Source organism: Rhamphochromis sp. 'chilingali' (genome assembly GCF_963969265.1).
Source record: "Rhamphochromis sp. 'chilingali' genome assembly, chromosome: 21".
Lineage (NCBI taxonomy): Eukaryota > Metazoa > Chordata > Actinopteri > Cichliformes > Cichlidae > Rhamphochromis > Rhamphochromis sp. 'chilingali'.
In genome coordinates this window covers 5559413-5577806 of record NC_137949.1, presented here as the reverse complement: position 1 = coordinate 5577806, position 18394 = coordinate 5559413, and the positions used below count along the sequence as shown (strand labels likewise).

The 18394-nt window shown below is 40.3% G+C and overlaps 1 protein-coding gene across 2 annotated transcripts in view; it reads left to right on the top strand.

The window, feature by feature from the left end:
- Positions 1 to 18394, top strand: part of akap6 (A kinase (PRKA) anchor protein 6) — a 227414-nt gene that overhangs the window by 37587 nt on the left and 171433 nt on the right. For both annotated transcript variants that reach the window (XM_080870969.1, XM_080870970.1), the window contains exons 4-10: positions 5413 to 5522; positions 6019 to 6160; positions 6386 to 7033; positions 7842 to 8198; positions 8616 to 8756; positions 8853 to 8993; positions 9093 to 9353. In XM_080870969.1, the coding sequence (XP_080727095.1) occupies positions 5413 to 5522; positions 6019 to 6160; positions 6386 to 7033; positions 7842 to 8198; positions 8616 to 8756; positions 8853 to 8993; positions 9093 to 9353 (1800 nt within the window). The remainder of the gene's footprint in view (positions 1 to 5412; positions 5523 to 6018; positions 6161 to 6385; positions 7034 to 7841; positions 8199 to 8615; positions 8757 to 8852; positions 8994 to 9092; positions 9354 to 18394) is intronic.

Genomic DNA, 18394 nt, shown 5'->3' with positions numbered 1-18394 from the left:
TCACCTCTGGGATTACATCTCATCAGCAGATACAAGCAGACTGAGCTTTTTTCTTCTTCTTATACATATGGGGACAGAATGAGTAAATTTCATTTTTTTAAAAAGTGTTTCCCAAGTGCTGTTAAACAGAGCAAGGTCGGAATTATTAGCTAACTGATGTTAGCAGTTGGTTTTGTATCAGTTTTGCTGGAGAATAGCTTGTAGTAATTGTTGTAGTTTTTCCAAGATAACCCCCAAATATTTAGACTCCTTCCTTATTTTTTAGATGACCATTTGGGAAAGTGAGTCAAAACTTTTACCACCAGGAGGCAGAGAAAGTTTTAGTATAGGACCCCCCTGGCAATAAGAAACAAGAAAACGCTGCAACACTGTATCTATATCAGCAAAAATAAACTTAATGTGCGTCGTGGCAAACATTACGTTTACAGCATCTTAACAATCTATAATAAAAGCTACTTAGTTAAGTGTCACAAGTCAGTCTGTTACTCTCGAAGAGCCATCTCCAGCACAACAAAGCTAATCAGAAGTTTGTTCTTGTTTACTCTTTGTGAGTGAGTGTGTATCAGAGGGCCACTTTCCCAATGCTTCGTGTTAGCTTTACCCATGCAACTATTTTTAAACACATGAATTCACAATAAGTAGCTTTAACCAGTTTTCCTTTTATTTTTACATTTAGGTTTTCATCCCACTTAATCTAAAAATATTATAAAATTTCAGCACATTTCAGAGATCCATCTGTAAACCTAGCCTTAGGCTGAGGGGACACTAGGCAGTTTTCTTAGCTGAGAGTTGTTTGGCCAAAATATCTGATTACATGAGAATATCTTGCTTAGAAATGCAGATGCATTAAAAAAAGAGAATAAAAAGCCAGACCATGCTGAGACAATGACCAATGGTTTGGAAAAGGCATTTCAGAAAATACAGTTCCTCCTTTAGTCTTCACACAGCTTGTTTGAAAGCTTGAAAACAGAAGGTGCTTGGTCAACTCAGACCATAAAACACTACCTCTATTCAAAATCTTGCATTTTCATATGCAGATTTCTGTTTACAGAGATCATTAAAGGATAGACATTATCATTTATTTATACATTTTTAATGGCAAGAGGTCACAGGACAGAAAAATATAGACTGATGTAGACACGCTGTCATTGTGAATATATCTGCACTCCCTTGGCGAGGTCTCATTAGCTGCTAGTACTCTGCCTGGATTCAGGATCTTCTAACAAATGACTTCAGATCCTAGTGGCAGACTCTGTGTTAATTTGGTATGATGGGCCCTCTGCTGAGCGCTGTGATGTGTGTGTATGTGTATTAGCATTTGAAAGCTATGGGTGAATTATTGAAGCCAGTGACATTTTCACCAGTGTTTTAAAGTGACATGACAGCGCTTTGATGACGAAACTTGCTGTGTGTGTGTTAACTAAGGGTTCAAGAACATTGTGTGTGCAGTGAGGGATTGTGGATGTTTTGAGGTTTTACTTGGAGAATTAGTGTATACTGTATTGCCAAGGTTATATGGTGAGTTTTCTGAACATCACCTAGGAGTTTTAAATATATACCATAAGTGCATCTACTATGAGGTTGAGGTGCATTACTGGCAGTTGCCAGTAATTTTATGTCTGCATTAGAAATCAAGCATTATCATTTCAGTCCGGTTGTTTTCCAAAAAAAATGAAAATTGCGAAGGTAATACCACTATACAAAAGTAATGACAAACACAGTTTTACCAATTATAGGCCTATTTCTCTACTGCCTCAATTCTCAAAAATTCTAGAAAAACTTTTTAATTCAAGATTAGAAAAATTCCTTGAAAAACATCAAATAATAAATGTTGGTCAGTATGGTTTCAGAACGCAAAGAACCACTTCAATGGCGATAATTGAGGCAGTAGAAGAAATTACTGATACACTGGATAAAAATAAATATGCAGTTGGTATTTTTGTTGATCTCAAAAAGGCCTTCGACACAATCAATCACTCAATTTTACTGGATAAATTGGAAAGATATGGTATTCGAGGGAAAGCTGGTAACTGGTTAAAAAGTTACCTAACGGGTCGGGAACAATATGTTAGCATAGGGCATTACCATTCAGAGAAACTTGGTATTGCATGTGGTGTTCCCCAAGGGTCAGTGTTGGGACCAAAACTTTTCAATGTATACATAAATGATATTTTTGATGTTTCTCAAGTACTTAAACTCATACTGTTCGCAGATGACACCAACATATTTTTCAGTAGCGATGATTATACTGATCTTGTAATGACCGTAAACAGGGAGCTAAAATTAATAAAAAAATGGATGGACATAAATAAATTATCATTAAATATAAATAAAACTAAAGCAATGTTTTTTGGTAATTTAAAATATAATATAGAATTACCAATTATCATTGAAGGTGTACCAATTGATAATGTGAGTGAAAACAAATTTTTGGGAGTCGTAATTGATAACAAAATTTCATGGAAACCCCACGTCAGACACATAAAAACCAAAATTTCCAGAAGCCTCGCAGTTTTGAACAAAGTGAAACAATTCCTTGATAAAGATGCACTTCGTACTCTGTACTGTACCCTGGTTCTTCCATATCTTACATATTGTGTGGAAGTGTGGGGAAACACATATAAAAATACAACTAATCCATTAGTCACAGTACAGAAACGAGCACTGCGTATTATTCACAAGGCTGGTTATCTAGATCATACTCACAAACTCTTTCTTCAGGCAAAGTTACTTAAATTCCAGGATCTGGTTAATTACAATACATCCATAATTTTGTATAAAGCTTTTACTAAACTTTTACCGGCAAATTTACAAACTAGATTTGAAATTCGAGAAAAGGTTTATAATGTGAGAGGCTTTGGAGAATTCAAATTACCCAGAACTCGAACAACCCGTAAAGGTTTTTGTGTGTCTGTATGTGGTGTGAAAATCTGGAACAGTCTGAGTTTACAATTGAAACAATGCAAAAATATTCATAGATTTAAATTTCTCTACAAACAATTGGTCTGGTCACAGTATACTCAATGATGCTTTTAGTGTGCTCTGTAATGTCTGTCCTCTTACCATTGCTGGTATGGATTCCAAAATAAAAAAAAAATAAAAAAGTGTGCGTATGTATGTACATATATGTACATGTGTGTGTAGATATATATGTATGTATATGTATGTGTGTTTGTTACTTGTAGTTATTACTGCCTGTTACCTGTGGTAATGCAATTTATAATTTATATATTCTGTATTCAGTTATGAAGGCTCTAATTGTTGTTTGCGAGCTGCCGCTTAGATGCTTGTATGTGTCCGGGGCTGTTGATGGGTCTGTATGCAATGATGGGCGTAGCTGCGGGAAGTTTATTGTTTTTTTTGTTGATGAGTGAGTATAGGGGTGGGATTTAATAAGTTTTCTTCGTCCCACTCCTTTTTCAGGCAATTTTTGTTTTGTGTATTTTATGTTCAATATAGGTATTTGTTGTGCCTGAAAATGAACAAATAAATGAAAAATGAATGAATGAAGAACCTAAGATCAGAATTGAGAATGCAAATGCACAATCAGCCCCACGGCCTAGTTAGCGAAGTTTAGACTTACTGTACTATAAAACTAGTTGGCCAGTAAGATGTTAGATTTTTGTTTTTTTGATCAGTTAGCCCAACAGCAACTGCTAACTACAGCCTGACTGGTTTCCAGACTCATGCTGGACTTGAATGATACAAATGGACTGAAAGCTTCCTCGTGTGCCGCTCATGTCAGACTAAATCTGACAAACACATGTGGACCAGAATCTGCTCACATTTGGTCAGCTGGAGCCAGAAAACCGACAAGTTCACTAAAACGTCAGCACTGTTCAACACCTGCATACTAAACTCTGCAGTCATACAGGCCACATGAAAGTCTCTGTCCTCCGCACTCTGTGTTTGAGCATTCATGTTCACACTGACCACAAGCTGGAATCCTGATGCAGCGGCACTTCACCCCACATACAGTAGATACAGATTTATTTTGGAACACTGCTAAGCAGGTCACACTGTTAGCCAAACTAGCATGAGCCAAGCTGGCAGCGTGTGTGACCTACATTCTCACATGCCGAGCGGTGTCCTAATCCAGGCTGTAGCAGAGCAGGAGGTGTTGTGTTGTTCAGAGAGGTCACCATGGAGCAACACAGTGACTCAGCGGCTTGAGGTGGATGTAAAGTAGCCGCAGTGGGTTCAAAACAAGGTCACCTGCTTTCTAAAAAGGTCATCTAATTTTAGTGCGCACTAGTTTCCTTTCCGCAAAGCAGTAACAACAGAGTTAGATGGCAAGAAAATATAAAACTTTAATAAAAGTACATAAAACTAATGAGATGGAAATAGTAAAATAATTGTATCTTACCTCAGACACACAGCGAGACGCTGTTCCAGGTGTGTCGGTTCTCTGAAATAAATTCTCTGGCTCCTCAGAAGTTGTCCCAAATCTGCCCACAAGAGCTCAAACTGCCCCACTGACATCCTGACATATGTACGAACGCAGCCGTGACACAGCTTCAAGTCATGGCTCGAACCGTGAAATTCTCCCTGCTGCTATTGTCTCATAAGAATTAGACGAACCCAAAATCTCCTTTTATTCCTTCTCTTGTTTAGGAATTCATCACTGCTTGATGTTAACTTCATTTTTTCACGGTTTGTTTTTTGACGATACATTTTCAGAAAAAACGCAACACATTTAGTGTATATGAATGTTACACGACAAGTTTGGAGCTGAAAAATATGGAATTTCGTGCCGCTTTTTCACAACGTGCTCAGTGTTTAATGGTCTTAAACAGTGCTTTAATTAGATCATGTTGTTTTTTGTAATTACAATGATTATCCCAATGTAATTCCGAAACACCACCTCTAACTACAAACACGCACATTTTACAAAAACTGAAGAGTTTATGCTTTTGAGGCAGAATTTAGGAAGCACTGCATTGTTGAGATACACAAGTGGGTAATTTGCATGTTCATCACATCACTAAACTTCAGTTATAAAAGTTTGTGACAGCTGATGTTATTTTAGCCCGGAGTCCGTCTGTCTGTCTTTGTGCATCTGAGCGGGTTTACAGCTTCTGAATTTAGTTCACCAATCTCAGTCAACAGCAAGTGTGATATAGAGCCAGTGTTACTCCCCGAAACACGAGTTTTCCATGTTTTTGCACACAAACATGGAACTGGTCCCTCGTGGAACTGACTCATGGTTAAAAGGGGGAATATGACATCCTTACCAGTTCTGCTTTTTCAGCAGTAGTACTCAGCAGATTTTTTTTGTTCTATAGTGCCTCTAGATTTATAGATACTAGAGTAACTGGTGTCAGGTATGGCTTGTATATGTGTTTGTATGCTTATTATTTGATCACTTTTCTGATGTTTCATGATTTTTTTCTCTTGTTTGTGTGACTATAGGACATCTGTGAGGACATCTCAGATCATGTGGAGCAGATTCACGCCTTGCTGGAGACGGAGTTCTCTCTGAAACTACTGTCCTACTCTGTTAACATCATTGTTGACATCAGGTTCGTCTCCACAAGATGAGACATAATTTAAATTTCAGCACACAGTATACAGCATAATTGTAAGAGTTACAATGTAATAACTCTATTATGTAGGTACTGGGTTAAAAAGAGTAGAGTAATGAATATAGCTGTTTTTAACGCCCAGTTGCTCGTTCTGTTCATATATCTAAGACCTACTATTAATTAATAATGGGTGCCCTTTTATTACAACAGCTCACAATCTGCCCACAAATCTAAGCAAAAATCTGAGAAAGATGAAGTGGTGGGAAAGTATTTAATATCTATGTATGTACAGTATACTGTTACTACAAAATGTTACAGTGTAACCCTGAAGAAATGACATTGCATGTTTTGAGTAACGGTCTGAAACATTAATGATGCAAAGCAGAAATGTAAGAATGTTAAAAACAGCTTCTTTCATAGTCATCGGGTTTCATAAGAAATACATAACGATGCACATGAGCTATCGGTAAACGTTGTACCTCTTGTGGTTTAGGACGGTGCAGCTGCTGTGGCACCAGCTGAGAGTCTCGGTTCTGGTCCTGAAAGAACGTCTGCTGCAGAGCCTGCAGGACTCCAACGGAAACTACACCCGGCAGACTGACATCCTGCAGGCCTTCAGCCAGGACCAGCACCAGGTATCAGACACACAGACGAACAAATCTCATGTTTTAGACGCTCTTTTATTTTTAAATCAAGTATTTCTCAGCTCCAAAAGTTGCCTCTATCAGTGAGATCTCAGTGAATTCAATCAAACAGACTGACTGTGTTTGGAATCACACTGAGAAGAAATAAATACATTTGTTAAATTTCACAGTGATAGTGTCTGTCTGATACATTAAAGTGGTTATTTCTTCATCTAGACCCGCCTGGACGCTCTGACAGAGGTAGACGATTGTGGTCAGCTGACTATCCGCTGCAGCCAAGACTACTTCTCTCTGGACTGTGGTATCACTGCCTTTGAGTTAAGTGACTACAGTCCCAGTGATGAACCCGAGGTCCGGGTAGCAGAGTCTAATAGTGAGGACACCCTAAAGGAAATCAACCAAACCCAAGACCCAAACCAGGAACCAAGATCTGAGGAAAGTGGAGATCCCCATCTGTCAAACCACAAAATCCATAACAGTTTACCGGAACTCTCTTCTCCCAGTGACTCAACAAACCATAACCCTTCTTCATCTATTTTGCTCACAATGCAATGTGGCATGCCTAACCACAATGAAAGTGCGAAGCGCCCCCTGCAGGGTGAGTTCCACAGCACCGAAGTATCACCCACACAACCATCACTTCCCAAGAGAGCTGCTATGTTCCTAGATGGAGCATCCAGGGCGGAGGACTCAGTGGGAGGTTCGGAGAAGGTTAGCCCAGTCTCAGGGATCCAGTTCCAGTCTGAGCTGAGCCGAAGCACCCCGTCTCTCATCTCTGCCTCTCCTCCAGACCGCTCCAAGTTCTGGTTGGAACTGGACTCAGTTTATCCGGAAAATGTTTCACAGTCCTGCGAGAGCCTGCAGGTTTGTCCTCCTTTGTCCTTTGTTTTTTCACTTCAGTAACAACATTTATAAATGAAATGAGCATAAATCCAGAACTGCAACAGAGACATTTTTACCTATTGTGAAAACTACATGTACTGAAGATTTGCCAAAGAAAACCATTTGTTCAATTTCTGAAAAATAAAAACAAAACAGTAAAAACTTCAGGCAGGATGCTTAACTTTCGTAAGAAAATATTGCACCAACAAGCAATAAATAGTTAATGTAACTAATCTTTACACAGATACAGCTGGATATAGATTTAAGGAAAACACAACTAATTTAAAACTTTCACAATTCACAAGGATATACTTGAAGTAATACTGGCTAATAGCAGAACATAAAGACCATATATTTTAATATCTCAGGAGACGTGTTTGTTTCTTGGGGAACATTGAGAATGTCACAAATATAGTATACCTGCAGCAAAATACAAAACCCCACCGCCTACACAGCAGTAGGCATCCTTGTTTGCTGCCTCAGCGGTAAACTGTAGAATGTAAGTGAGTTGCAATGAGTTGATGATGGCTGCATCCACAGATGGGTCTTGTAATAAAACAATGGACTCCAGCTGGCGTCACGACTATCGCCGTGACACAGAGGTAGCCTCATAACCTGAAGAGACAGAAGGATCTCTTGTTAAACCCACACATTCTTCTGTTTTGTCTTGCATTTCTTCCTATTGAGACAGAGATGGCTTTTTATTGATGTTAATTCTCTTCCACTATATGTACCCAGTGAACATAAAGAGCTTCAGAAACGTCATCATTAACTCAAATTTCCATTACAGGTGATGAATGGGTGCAACATACGTAGAAAAAATGCAAGCTCCAGATACGGAGGACGCTCAGGTGGGAGTGCACAGAGGCTTCTGCCTGACCAGAGGAGCTCATCTGGGGCCAGACCAACCGCTGACGCCCCCCTGCCTTTGCAGGACCTGAAGTCTCAGAATGAAACATCAAATCAAATGGAGAGGATGCAGAAGGAGACACATACACATAGTGAGGGGGACTCTGATTCCTCCTTGCCTTCTCCCATGAGGGAGCAAGCTCTCTCTTCAGACTTGGAAGCATCAGGAGAGGAGTCGGACCCCCGACCGCCTCGTAGCAAGGCGGCGGTCTGGATTGTAAAGCGCCAGGGTCAGAGGGTGAGAGATTATTTCCTTTGTTTAGGAGAAAAGTTTGTGTTTTGTTCAGACAGAGAAGGACAGAGGCATATTACAGAGCGTTTGTGTGTGTGGTAGCATTTTTCTCAGATTAATTGGAATTATTTGCCATCTGAAGTCAGTCTAAATCGACATCTATTCGTTTTCATTTCTTTCATTTTGATTAATTTATCATGTTTTAAAGTAGTGGAAACTTTTGTAGTTGATGTCTTCTCAAATCACAAGCATGCAGTACTATACTAATCACAATTTACCTGCAAGTATCCAGTTTAAATAAGAGCTGAGATCAGGAACTATGTGGTCAAAAACAGAAGACGAGGTTAGCAAGTACAGAAGTTTGACAACTGCACGTACTCAATGTTCCACTGTATGTTTATTTCCTACTTTCTTGTCTGATAGGGTCCCCAAGTCTCATCCAAAGGCAGCCCAGACAGGGAGCACTGGTATGGGTCAGAAGAGTTCCTGGCTCTCCCTGCTCAGCTCCGCAAAACAGAAATGCTTGCTATGAAACTAGAAAGTCTGACTCAGACCGTCCCCTTGGTTAGTTAACAACTAGGATCCTGAATACTGTGTCTGACTGTCCATCATTGTAATCTAAACTGCAACGACTATTGCTCTTTTTACATCTAACTGCAGAGGCCAGGTGGCTCTACCCAGGATGTGGATGATTGGGATTTGACTGAGCTCAACCCGGACTGGGATGTAGGAGAGAGCGGGGACAATGTGAGCAGTGTAGTGGATAGTGGGGAAGACATTCCTTCTCCTCTGCCATCGCTGGTATGAAAATAGTTTCTTTGTGTGTTTTAACTCCAAAAAAAAAACTTGTTGAAGCTGAACGAATGTTCCAATAATGTTGACTTGTGCATCCTCCTGCAGGTTACTCGCAGGCGAAACCTGCTTGGTCGCTTTAGCCCCAGTTCCTCGAGCGATGTTGCACCCTCCCTGGACGAAAGCATCGAGTCGGGCCCGTTAAGTGACCTGCAGTCTGAAGAGGATGAGGGGCGAAGGTCAGCAGAGCATCAGCCTCCGCTGACCCTGCCCCCGTTGAGAGGGCGTGAATGCGCGTCTCTGGTGCAGCAGCTGCTGGAGGACATTCACAGTCACGACAAAGACCCTGATATCTGGAAGAAGATTGAGGTATTCCTATCTAGTCTTCACGTTATCTGTCTGTGTTCAGGCTTTGATACATATGTAGCTCATTCCCTCTACTGTCATTTACAAGTTTGGGGGCATTTCTCATCCCATGAAAATGAGCTTTCCTAGAAGCTTCATTTCGTTTTTGTTCTACTGCAAACATCCAGCTTCACACTGAGCACCAGCTTGGTATTTTTTACCTTCCTAAGTATCCTCTGATGCTCAATCCAATACATTTTTACACCTCTGACTGTATTAAAACAGTAATATTCCTTATTAAAAATTACTACCTGTAATTACTTTTAAGTCTGGGGTGGTAATTTATGCCAGCACAGTTACATTGCAGTGGAATTTCTCCTGCTACTTAAAGAGAAATCCTTCTTTGTCTTCATTTTTGATGATGACGCCATTGCAGTTTTCTATTTTTCCGAATATACTGTAAGCAAAACAACAACTCTTAGGAATGTTGACTGATTTCTGTTTGAGATATTTTGCTCTATGATTGTGTGGGCGGTTTACTCTTTAACATTTCGTCATCATCGCGATTATTGGAGCAAAGTATTCTGACTTATTAACCAGTCCACACAGACAATGTTTTAACCTCCATCACTGAACGTACAGAGACTCGCCCACACATGACTTTAAGTGTAGTCTATTTTCTTCCAGTAATACTTGTACAACCGTATTTTTTGGACCATAAGGCGCACTGGATTATAAGGTGCATTAAGTGAAACAAAGCAGTCAGATAAGTCAAACTTTACTCAACTCATTCTTCTTGCTTCCTCCACTTTTGTACCATTGATTCATTAATGTTGAATCCTCTCGCAGCTGCTCTGTTTCCATGTTGTTGCAGTATATTAATGACTAACCTCGTATTGTGGATGGATTATCTCAGTTGTTCTCCTGACTGAAGTTTGGTCGGTTTACAGCATCCTGCCATGCGATTACATTTGTCCCTAACCATCGGGAACCCAACTTTTATTGAGTGGAAAAAAAGTTAGCTTCACTGTTTATGTTATGCTAACATAGCTTTGTCTCTAGCGATCACGTAGCACATCGTTATATACCAGCTAGCCCAACTTCAGTAACCCTACAAACGTCACTGCTGTTTAGTTTTCAGTCTTCTTTATGTTGGAAGTGACAGCAGAGCTGTACGTTTTAGTTTTTTCAAAAATCTCTCAGTCAGAACATGCTATATCATGTTTAGGTGGAAACTAGCGAGCTAACTTCCTGCTAACTTCTAACTCTGTTAAATTTAATAAATTCTGTTTTCATGGATGCCTGGATGTTAAACTTAATTGATACACCTGGTAAAGCACCAACGCTGATCATTTTATTAAAGGTGAAAGAATTTAGACAGTTTTTAACTCTCAGTGATGCCGCAGTGTTCGTTTGACTATGGGACCTGAAGGAGACTACAGTAGCTGTAATGCTTCGACAATCCATCAACCATTGCGGCTTCGTAGCATATCAAAGTTGTACTAAAACATTTTTTGACAGACTTTTGAGCGCCGTGTACCACATAAAATCGGTTCGAGGTCAGTAAAGCCCAGCAGAATTCATACATAAGGCGCACCGGATTATAAGGTACACTTTCGTTAAAAAAATAATAAAATAAAATGAAAGGATTTTAAGTGCGCCTAATGCAGAAATTATGCTAAGTCATATTTTACATAAGTCATCCACAGCAAACTGTGCAAATGACAAAATTAACTATTGATCTTATCACAAGCATCAACATTTCTGCACTCAGTTTAAAATCTGTGTAAAAGCACCTGCGATAGTAGGAAGGGTATTTGAGCATAAGGCATATGTTACTTGCACATTTTTGAGGCCGCCTTTAATGCTAAACGATATTTACAGATTTGTGCATAACATATGCCAACATCCAGTTGACATGTTTTTTTAGGGTCTTGCTTTTTTCAGCAATGCCATAAACAGGCTCAAGGTGTCTGACAGGGAGGCAGCCTGCATAAGATGATCACTTAAATAAAGTATAATTTTAAAAAAACAACTAAAATAAATAAAGTTCAAGAGAGTGAACTGGGCGAGCTCTTACAATCTGGAGGCCACAGTGAGCTCAGTGAACCTACAACGTCGGCCAGTTATCAGTAAGAATAGGCCAGGACTTCCTTGTGATGTGGGCGGGGCATAACACAACAACTCCAAAGTAGATTTTGCCTGTACCTCAATAGAATGGCTCAAGGGTGCTAAACTAACCTGCCAAAAGTAAAACTTGGAATGTTTGTGTTTCACTGCTGTAGCTGGTTTTTACTGCCAGTCTGTGAGATAGATCTCTGCACTTTCATTTAGACAAAAGATGACAAGTTGAAACAAAATCAGTCCAACATCCACTTTTGCCCCTTCAATGAAGCTACCTTGATGGATTGGAAGGCTAGTATCGGATTGTCCACTGGCCCTGCTAATTCATCACTTCACTTCAAAAGGTCACGTTTGATTGGCAGGCAGATTATTGATGAGGTTTGCCTGGTGAACTAATCAGTCATATCTGTCATATTGAATATCGTGAAATGCCAATAGCTCTGGGGATAAGTTCCTATCATGGCTGCTTGTTTAATTAGTGCTATAAAGTGGCTCTGTCGCCTTTAATATTTCTTTATTGTTTTATTTTACTCAGGTTTATTTCACTCTCTCACCTTTATTGCCTTAATATTACAATTCTTAATACCCTCGACTCCCCAGGCAACATTTTACTTTGCTGCTGTAACATCTCAGTTTCCCCTCAGGGATCAATGAAGTTCAGCGTGCCCATCTTATCTGGTGCTAGCCGGGTCAGAAGCCCACCTACAGAATTGGACAGCTGTAATAAGATTAACAGTGAGAATGGTCAGGGTCCTTTTGAATCAGTCTGAGAATTAAAGTGTCAGCTGTGTGAGGGGATGTCCTTGGAAATGGGGATCAGTGACCCGGAGGGTTATAAATTCATTCCCCACATTAAATTCTGTCCTCCATGTTACCAAATTGGCCTGATTGGCCATAATAGTGACTATTAATGATGATTTGACTGTTGAAATGTCAAAGTTGCCCTCTTTTTTTGCTTTTCCTTTTTTGATGTCAGTCTTTGGTAGAACGCTGGTGCTGTAGTGAACCTCCTGCAGCAGCCTTTCTGGATCCACTTTGCATGGTCTTTGCATCTGCCACTGTTGGTTTCCTCTGGGTTTACATGCCTGCTACATTAATTGGTGATTCAAAATAGTTTTTTTTTTGCCCCAATAATAGACTGGTGAGTCTGTGTCTCAACTTATGACAGCTGGGAGATGCTCCATCCTTTTAATGGCCCTAAGCTGGTCAAGCGATCAAGAAAATGAATGAATGGATGATCAATATCAAGCTCAATCTCATGTGTTAACTTAAAGGAAGACAAATGGGAATCAAATCACAGTGTACTAGTAATTTCAAAGTGTCCCACATTGGTGTAATGTTTCCCACATCCCTGAGTATGTGAGGATCTGCTTGGGTATGAGGAATGTAAATTTCAAGGTCAGAGGGTGAATTGTGTTTGATGCCTTGACATTAGAAAACATTGTTTTAGCTCATGGTGCATTCAGGCTTTCCCTGAATGTTACTAACAGGAAGGAATAAAAAAAAAAAAATCACATTCAGACAACACCCGGCGCAGAGCATTGAGTAAAAAACATGTAACTCCAGAGAGTTACAAAAATAAAGAAATATTCCTAATTTTGAATTAAAACATAATAAACAAACACAAAAAAATCCTCCCAGAATCAGGAATTATACCCTGCTGTCTTGCAGAACACCTTGTGTTAACCACACACACATAAGCACACACACACACACACACACTCCTCATTCCCCTCTGCTCCTGGGTAATTAGCTGATTAGCTGCTTAATTAGCAGCATGTAATCATGGCGATGGATGAGCTGCCTAATTGAGGAAGTGAAGAGAGGAGAAGGAGCGTCTCAGTGTGGAGGGTGACATTCTGTCTCTCTGCAAAGAGTCTCTACTGAATACAACCGAGCAGATTAACATAGAATGAAAAATCATCCGTCCAGGGAAGAGAAACTGTGGAAAGATCACTGTTGGAGCAGAAATGAGTCAAATCTAGGAGCAGAACACGAATATAATACGTCCGGCACCTCTCGTCTTCTCGGGGGACAAGCTCATGGTTGTGTTTGCAGGTGGAGTTGAGGAAATTTGATTAGAGCAGAGACAAACTGAGTAGAAACTCTGAAATGTCAGTAAAATATAACAGGAAGGGGGCAGATATCTACCTTTATTCTCATGGATTTAGTTCTTTTAATCATAGAGGAACCATAAAAAAGCTTACCTAAGCAACACTTTGTTGCTTAGTTGATTGTTCTGATTATTGAGTATAATCTGAATACTAGTAGATCAGATCAGTTTAAGTGAGTACAGTGGAACCCCGGCTTACGAAGACCTCATTTAATGGAAAATTCAAGTTACGAAGGCACTTAACGGCAATATTTCTGCCCGTGGTACGGCAAAATGCCCGCGTAGCGAAATAGATAGAATGGAAAATTATAAAAAAATTCAATTCAATTCCATAATGTTATGTACATGTACACATACGTATGTATGCATGCATACGTATGCTTTCTTCAACCTCTGCCACCTCCTCCTCCATACATACAAAAATTTTGACTTACGAAAGACCCTCTGGAACGAATTAATTTCGTAAGTCGGGGTTCCACTCTATATTCATTTTGAAGCTTCAGCCTCAGAGGTTTGGACGTCATTGTGTTGGGTTTTTGGATGATCAGGACAATGGCGCATTAAGTGATGAGCTAAGGTTATCATGATTGATTAACTGTGTGGTTGCAACAGATCCCCATCTGATCTGCTACTGCTACTGACTCAGTATAATAAAATGTTGTTGCTGGAGGTTGGTGACTGTCGCTAGGTGAAATTTGTTACAAGAAGGGTGCTCCACCAGAAGCATTACACCTGAGCAACTCATGGAGACACAGCTTCAAATTACGAGTAATTTAAAGGTGTAACAAAACAGTGATCATTAATTAACCTGTTTTTGAAAGCTAAGCTGTTGAAGTGTGTATGACCAGGCTGTATTTATTATAGAAGCCCATGTTATGCCTCTGCACACAATGGGTTTGTACCAGTGAAGTAACATAAAAAATTGTACTTTGTAAAGTAAATTATTTGTTTTGACTAGACTGTAACTCCATTGAATCACAATTTTTCCTTTCTCCTCCCCAAGTCAGAGCTTCACTCCTTGTTTCTGTTCTCTCCGTACTGTTGGACATAAATATTTTATCCTCCCGCCTTTGACCGTCTAGACATTGTTGTCTCAACCTTGACCTCCTCAACATTTGTAATGTCGGAACCGATCCTCTCATAATTTGTGTCCGCATCACGTAAATCTGCGGCTTGTTTCCTGAAAGTTTATGAGACCAACGCAGGAGAGATACATACACAGAAATCCAAAGTTCCTAATTGCGCTGTGTGGGACATGACACGTGAAGTGGATTTAAATTCTTTAGAAAAACTAAAAACTATGGAGAAACAGCCCATTGGTTAGATAAGTGTCCTATACATCATGTGATCACATCGTGTGCACCGCCTGGGCCAGCGTCAGCGTCCTCAGTGTGAGGTGTCTGTGTGTTTGGAGGCTCTGCGGCACGCCAGCCTATCTGCGAGCAGTGGGAGACAGACAGACAACAGACTCACATCAAGAATCGTCTGATTGGCCCAGCAGGGGGGTCAGGGACGCCCACCGACAGCAGAGAGGATAGGAAAATAAGAGAGAGGTGGAGGATGATGAGGCGGAGGGGTGTTATTCTCTTCTTTTGTGCTTCTTTAGATAAACAGGGTAAGGGGGAGGTAAAGGAAAAAATGACAGAAGTAAAGTTGTTTGCAGCCTGGTAATGTTGATTCTGAACACTTTATCACACAGCCACTGATTAAAAGCTGATAGAAAATACACATTTGGCACATACTAATTAGGGTTGTAGGAGGAACATAAAGATAATTTTGTGTGTAGCTGATCTGTACTGTGACCTTTTCTCGTGTAAAAGCAATCAGTGCAGATTCCTCCGTTAAAGAGTTTATGACACAAGGTAGTAAAATTTGCCACAGAAGCCAGCTTATTGCTAGAAAGCCATGTTCTCATTTTCATTATTGGAGACAATGCAGTATATTACAGGCTGACAGAGTATCCCACGAGCTCTCGCTTTTGTTCGATTTAAACCCATGAAATGTGCACATTGTCATTAATATGAGCAGCAGGGCCGTCGTTGTTGGTCTTGAGTGTTTTTTTCTTGAATGGAAAATTAAGTTATCCCACATATAATAAACGTTTTTGTTCTGAGAGTTAAAAGTAATTACTCTATGACGCTGATATGGCAGATGTTTAGCTTTAAGTCTGCAGCGACAGAGTGGAAGATAAATATTAAACATAAATAAGAGCCAACAAATATTTTAGAGATTCAATTCACACATTGGACAGCTACTCCCATGATTGTTCCTTATGACTTATAACAATGCTTTGTAATGCAACCAACAGCATGGTACTGAAAATACTCCCTCTGATGCAATTTTCATACTTAAACATTCATCCAGTGGAGCAGATTGGACACTTTAGTGGGCCAATTTGGTCCTGTAATGCCGGTATAAAGGAATGTTTGACTGGTTATAACACCACTGTTGACTAGATAACCATTTCCACAGCAGCAGAGAGCTGGATAACTGGCAGTGGTGGGCGGGGCTTTACCAGGACGATATTAGAGATGCAGTCAGGTGTGAGAGTTGTCTTTTTACTCTGTTAATTTGGACATCTTTCTTTCTTCCCTTTCCTTTCCTCCTTCCTTCCTTCCTTCCTTCCTTCCTTCCTTCCTTCCTTCCTTCCTTCCTTCCTTCCTTCCAGGCGCACTACAGATAGACAAATTTCTAATAATTAAAAAGGCAAAATGAAATTCCACCCTAATGTACCGTGGAGACAGCTGCAGTCCTGTCCTATCCAAATATTCCTCAGAAATCAGCTGCGCAGGTTCCATGTTTTATATGACAAATAATTTTAATGAAACTCTAATCAAAATTTCCTCCCCTCGAGTTCTTTAATTTCGGCGCAGCGGTGGAAAAGTGTTTGGTGTTCGAGTTAGTCAATCTAATAACGTAGCCTGCTGTGGAAATTATCCATCTCACCTCAATCCCCCAAAATGTTTTTGGAACCCCGCTCAGAAAAGTCATCATTTCGTATTTTGTTCTGGTTTTTACCTTCACCAGGTGCTGAAATTTTGTTAAGCTAGGATGCCAGTCATCCAAATTCATTAGCTTATAGCTAAGAGCTACCATGAAGGTTAGCATGTCTGTTTTCTTCAAGTATGTGGTGCACGACCCAGAAAGCCTTGAGTCCCAGCATTCGTGTGGATTTTAACCAGGTACGTGGATGCACTTGCAAACCGTGCAGCCCAGGGCCATGAACAGTGGCATATAGAGAAGAGAAGTTGAATATGTGTTCAAGTTTCACCTGGCCTTCAAGACAAATACAAGCAGTGTTTGGGTTGTTAAAACGTCAATTATACAGTTAAGTCATTTGAGCTTAGTCTGTAGTCTTCTAAGCCTAATGACCAGACAGTATACAGTAGGTCATCTGTTTCTATAAGTACAATCTTGCATGCAGTCATCAGCCAACACTGCACACAGACAGCATCGATCTCCGCCCAGACAGCATCGATCTCCGAGTGAGAGGAAGGACGCTAGCATCAACTAGCTAGCCGGTCGTCACGGCAAAGCTACAAGAGCGTCTCTCAGCATGGGCCCGAAAAAAGTTCTGTCAGCCGAGGAAGGAGACGATATTAAGAAGTCGCTGGAGTTTATGACAGAGGAGATTTCTACTGTCAAACTGCAGCAGAAAGCCATCCTGGACCTGGTCGAGGAAGTTAAGGCTCTCCGCATCCAGAACGCCGAGAAGGATCGGCGGCTGGCGTACCTGGAGAACAGAGTGGCGGATTTGGAGCAGTACACCCGGATGAACGATGTTATCATCACGGGGCTTCGCATCAAACCCCGGTCATACGCCCGGGCGGTCGCCACTGACAATGTAGGAGGGCCAGGAGAGGAAGATGTCAACTCCACGGAGCATCAAGTGGTTACCTTTCTACGGTCCAAAGGTGTGGAAGTGGATTATAACAACATTGAGGCTTGCCACCCTCTACCCCGAAAAAATGACAGTGACAAACCAGCCATCATTGTGAGATTTGCAAACAGAAAACAGAAAACAGCACTGTTAAAACAAGGAAAGAAACTGAAAGGATCCGATGTCTTCATGAACGAACATCTGATAAAAAGAAATGCGGACATTGCCAGGAAAGAACGTTACTTGAAGAAACAGGGAAAAATTCAAAATACATGGACCACCAACTGTAAAGTATTCATTAAACTCAATGGAACACCGGAACAAGCCAAAGTGTTGGTCATCAGAAATATGGAAGAGCTGGACAAATACTGAGGTCAACTTACTCTGGAGGTATGAATACACATGTGACGTGACACACAACATGGCACAGTCCAAAAGAACTTCATCTGCATCCGGCAACAATATCAACATGACTCATTGGAATTCTCTTTATGATAATCTGGAACTGAGAACATTTCGATACACAGACCATAATGTTCTAGACTTAGAAAAGGATATAGACCCGGAAAATAATTTCTTCTACAACATCAGCTGTAACTGCTGCTACTTCACTGATGAACAGTTTAAGCACACCATCAACACGGAAAATAAATTATCAATAATCCATTTTAATAGCAGAAGTCTGTATGCCAACTTCAACAATATAAAGGAATATCTAAATGAGTTGGCAAATCCATTTGGAATTATTGCCATTTCTGAAACATGGATCAATGCGAAGAAAGGAATGGACTTTGGACTGGAGGGATATGAAGTGAATTTTGTAAATAGAAGGAACAAGAGTGGAGGGGGAGTAGCTGTGTATGTGGATAAAAACCTAAACTACAAGGTGGTAGAAAGTATGACAACTGTAATTGATAATTTACTAGAATGTATAACAATTGAAATTTA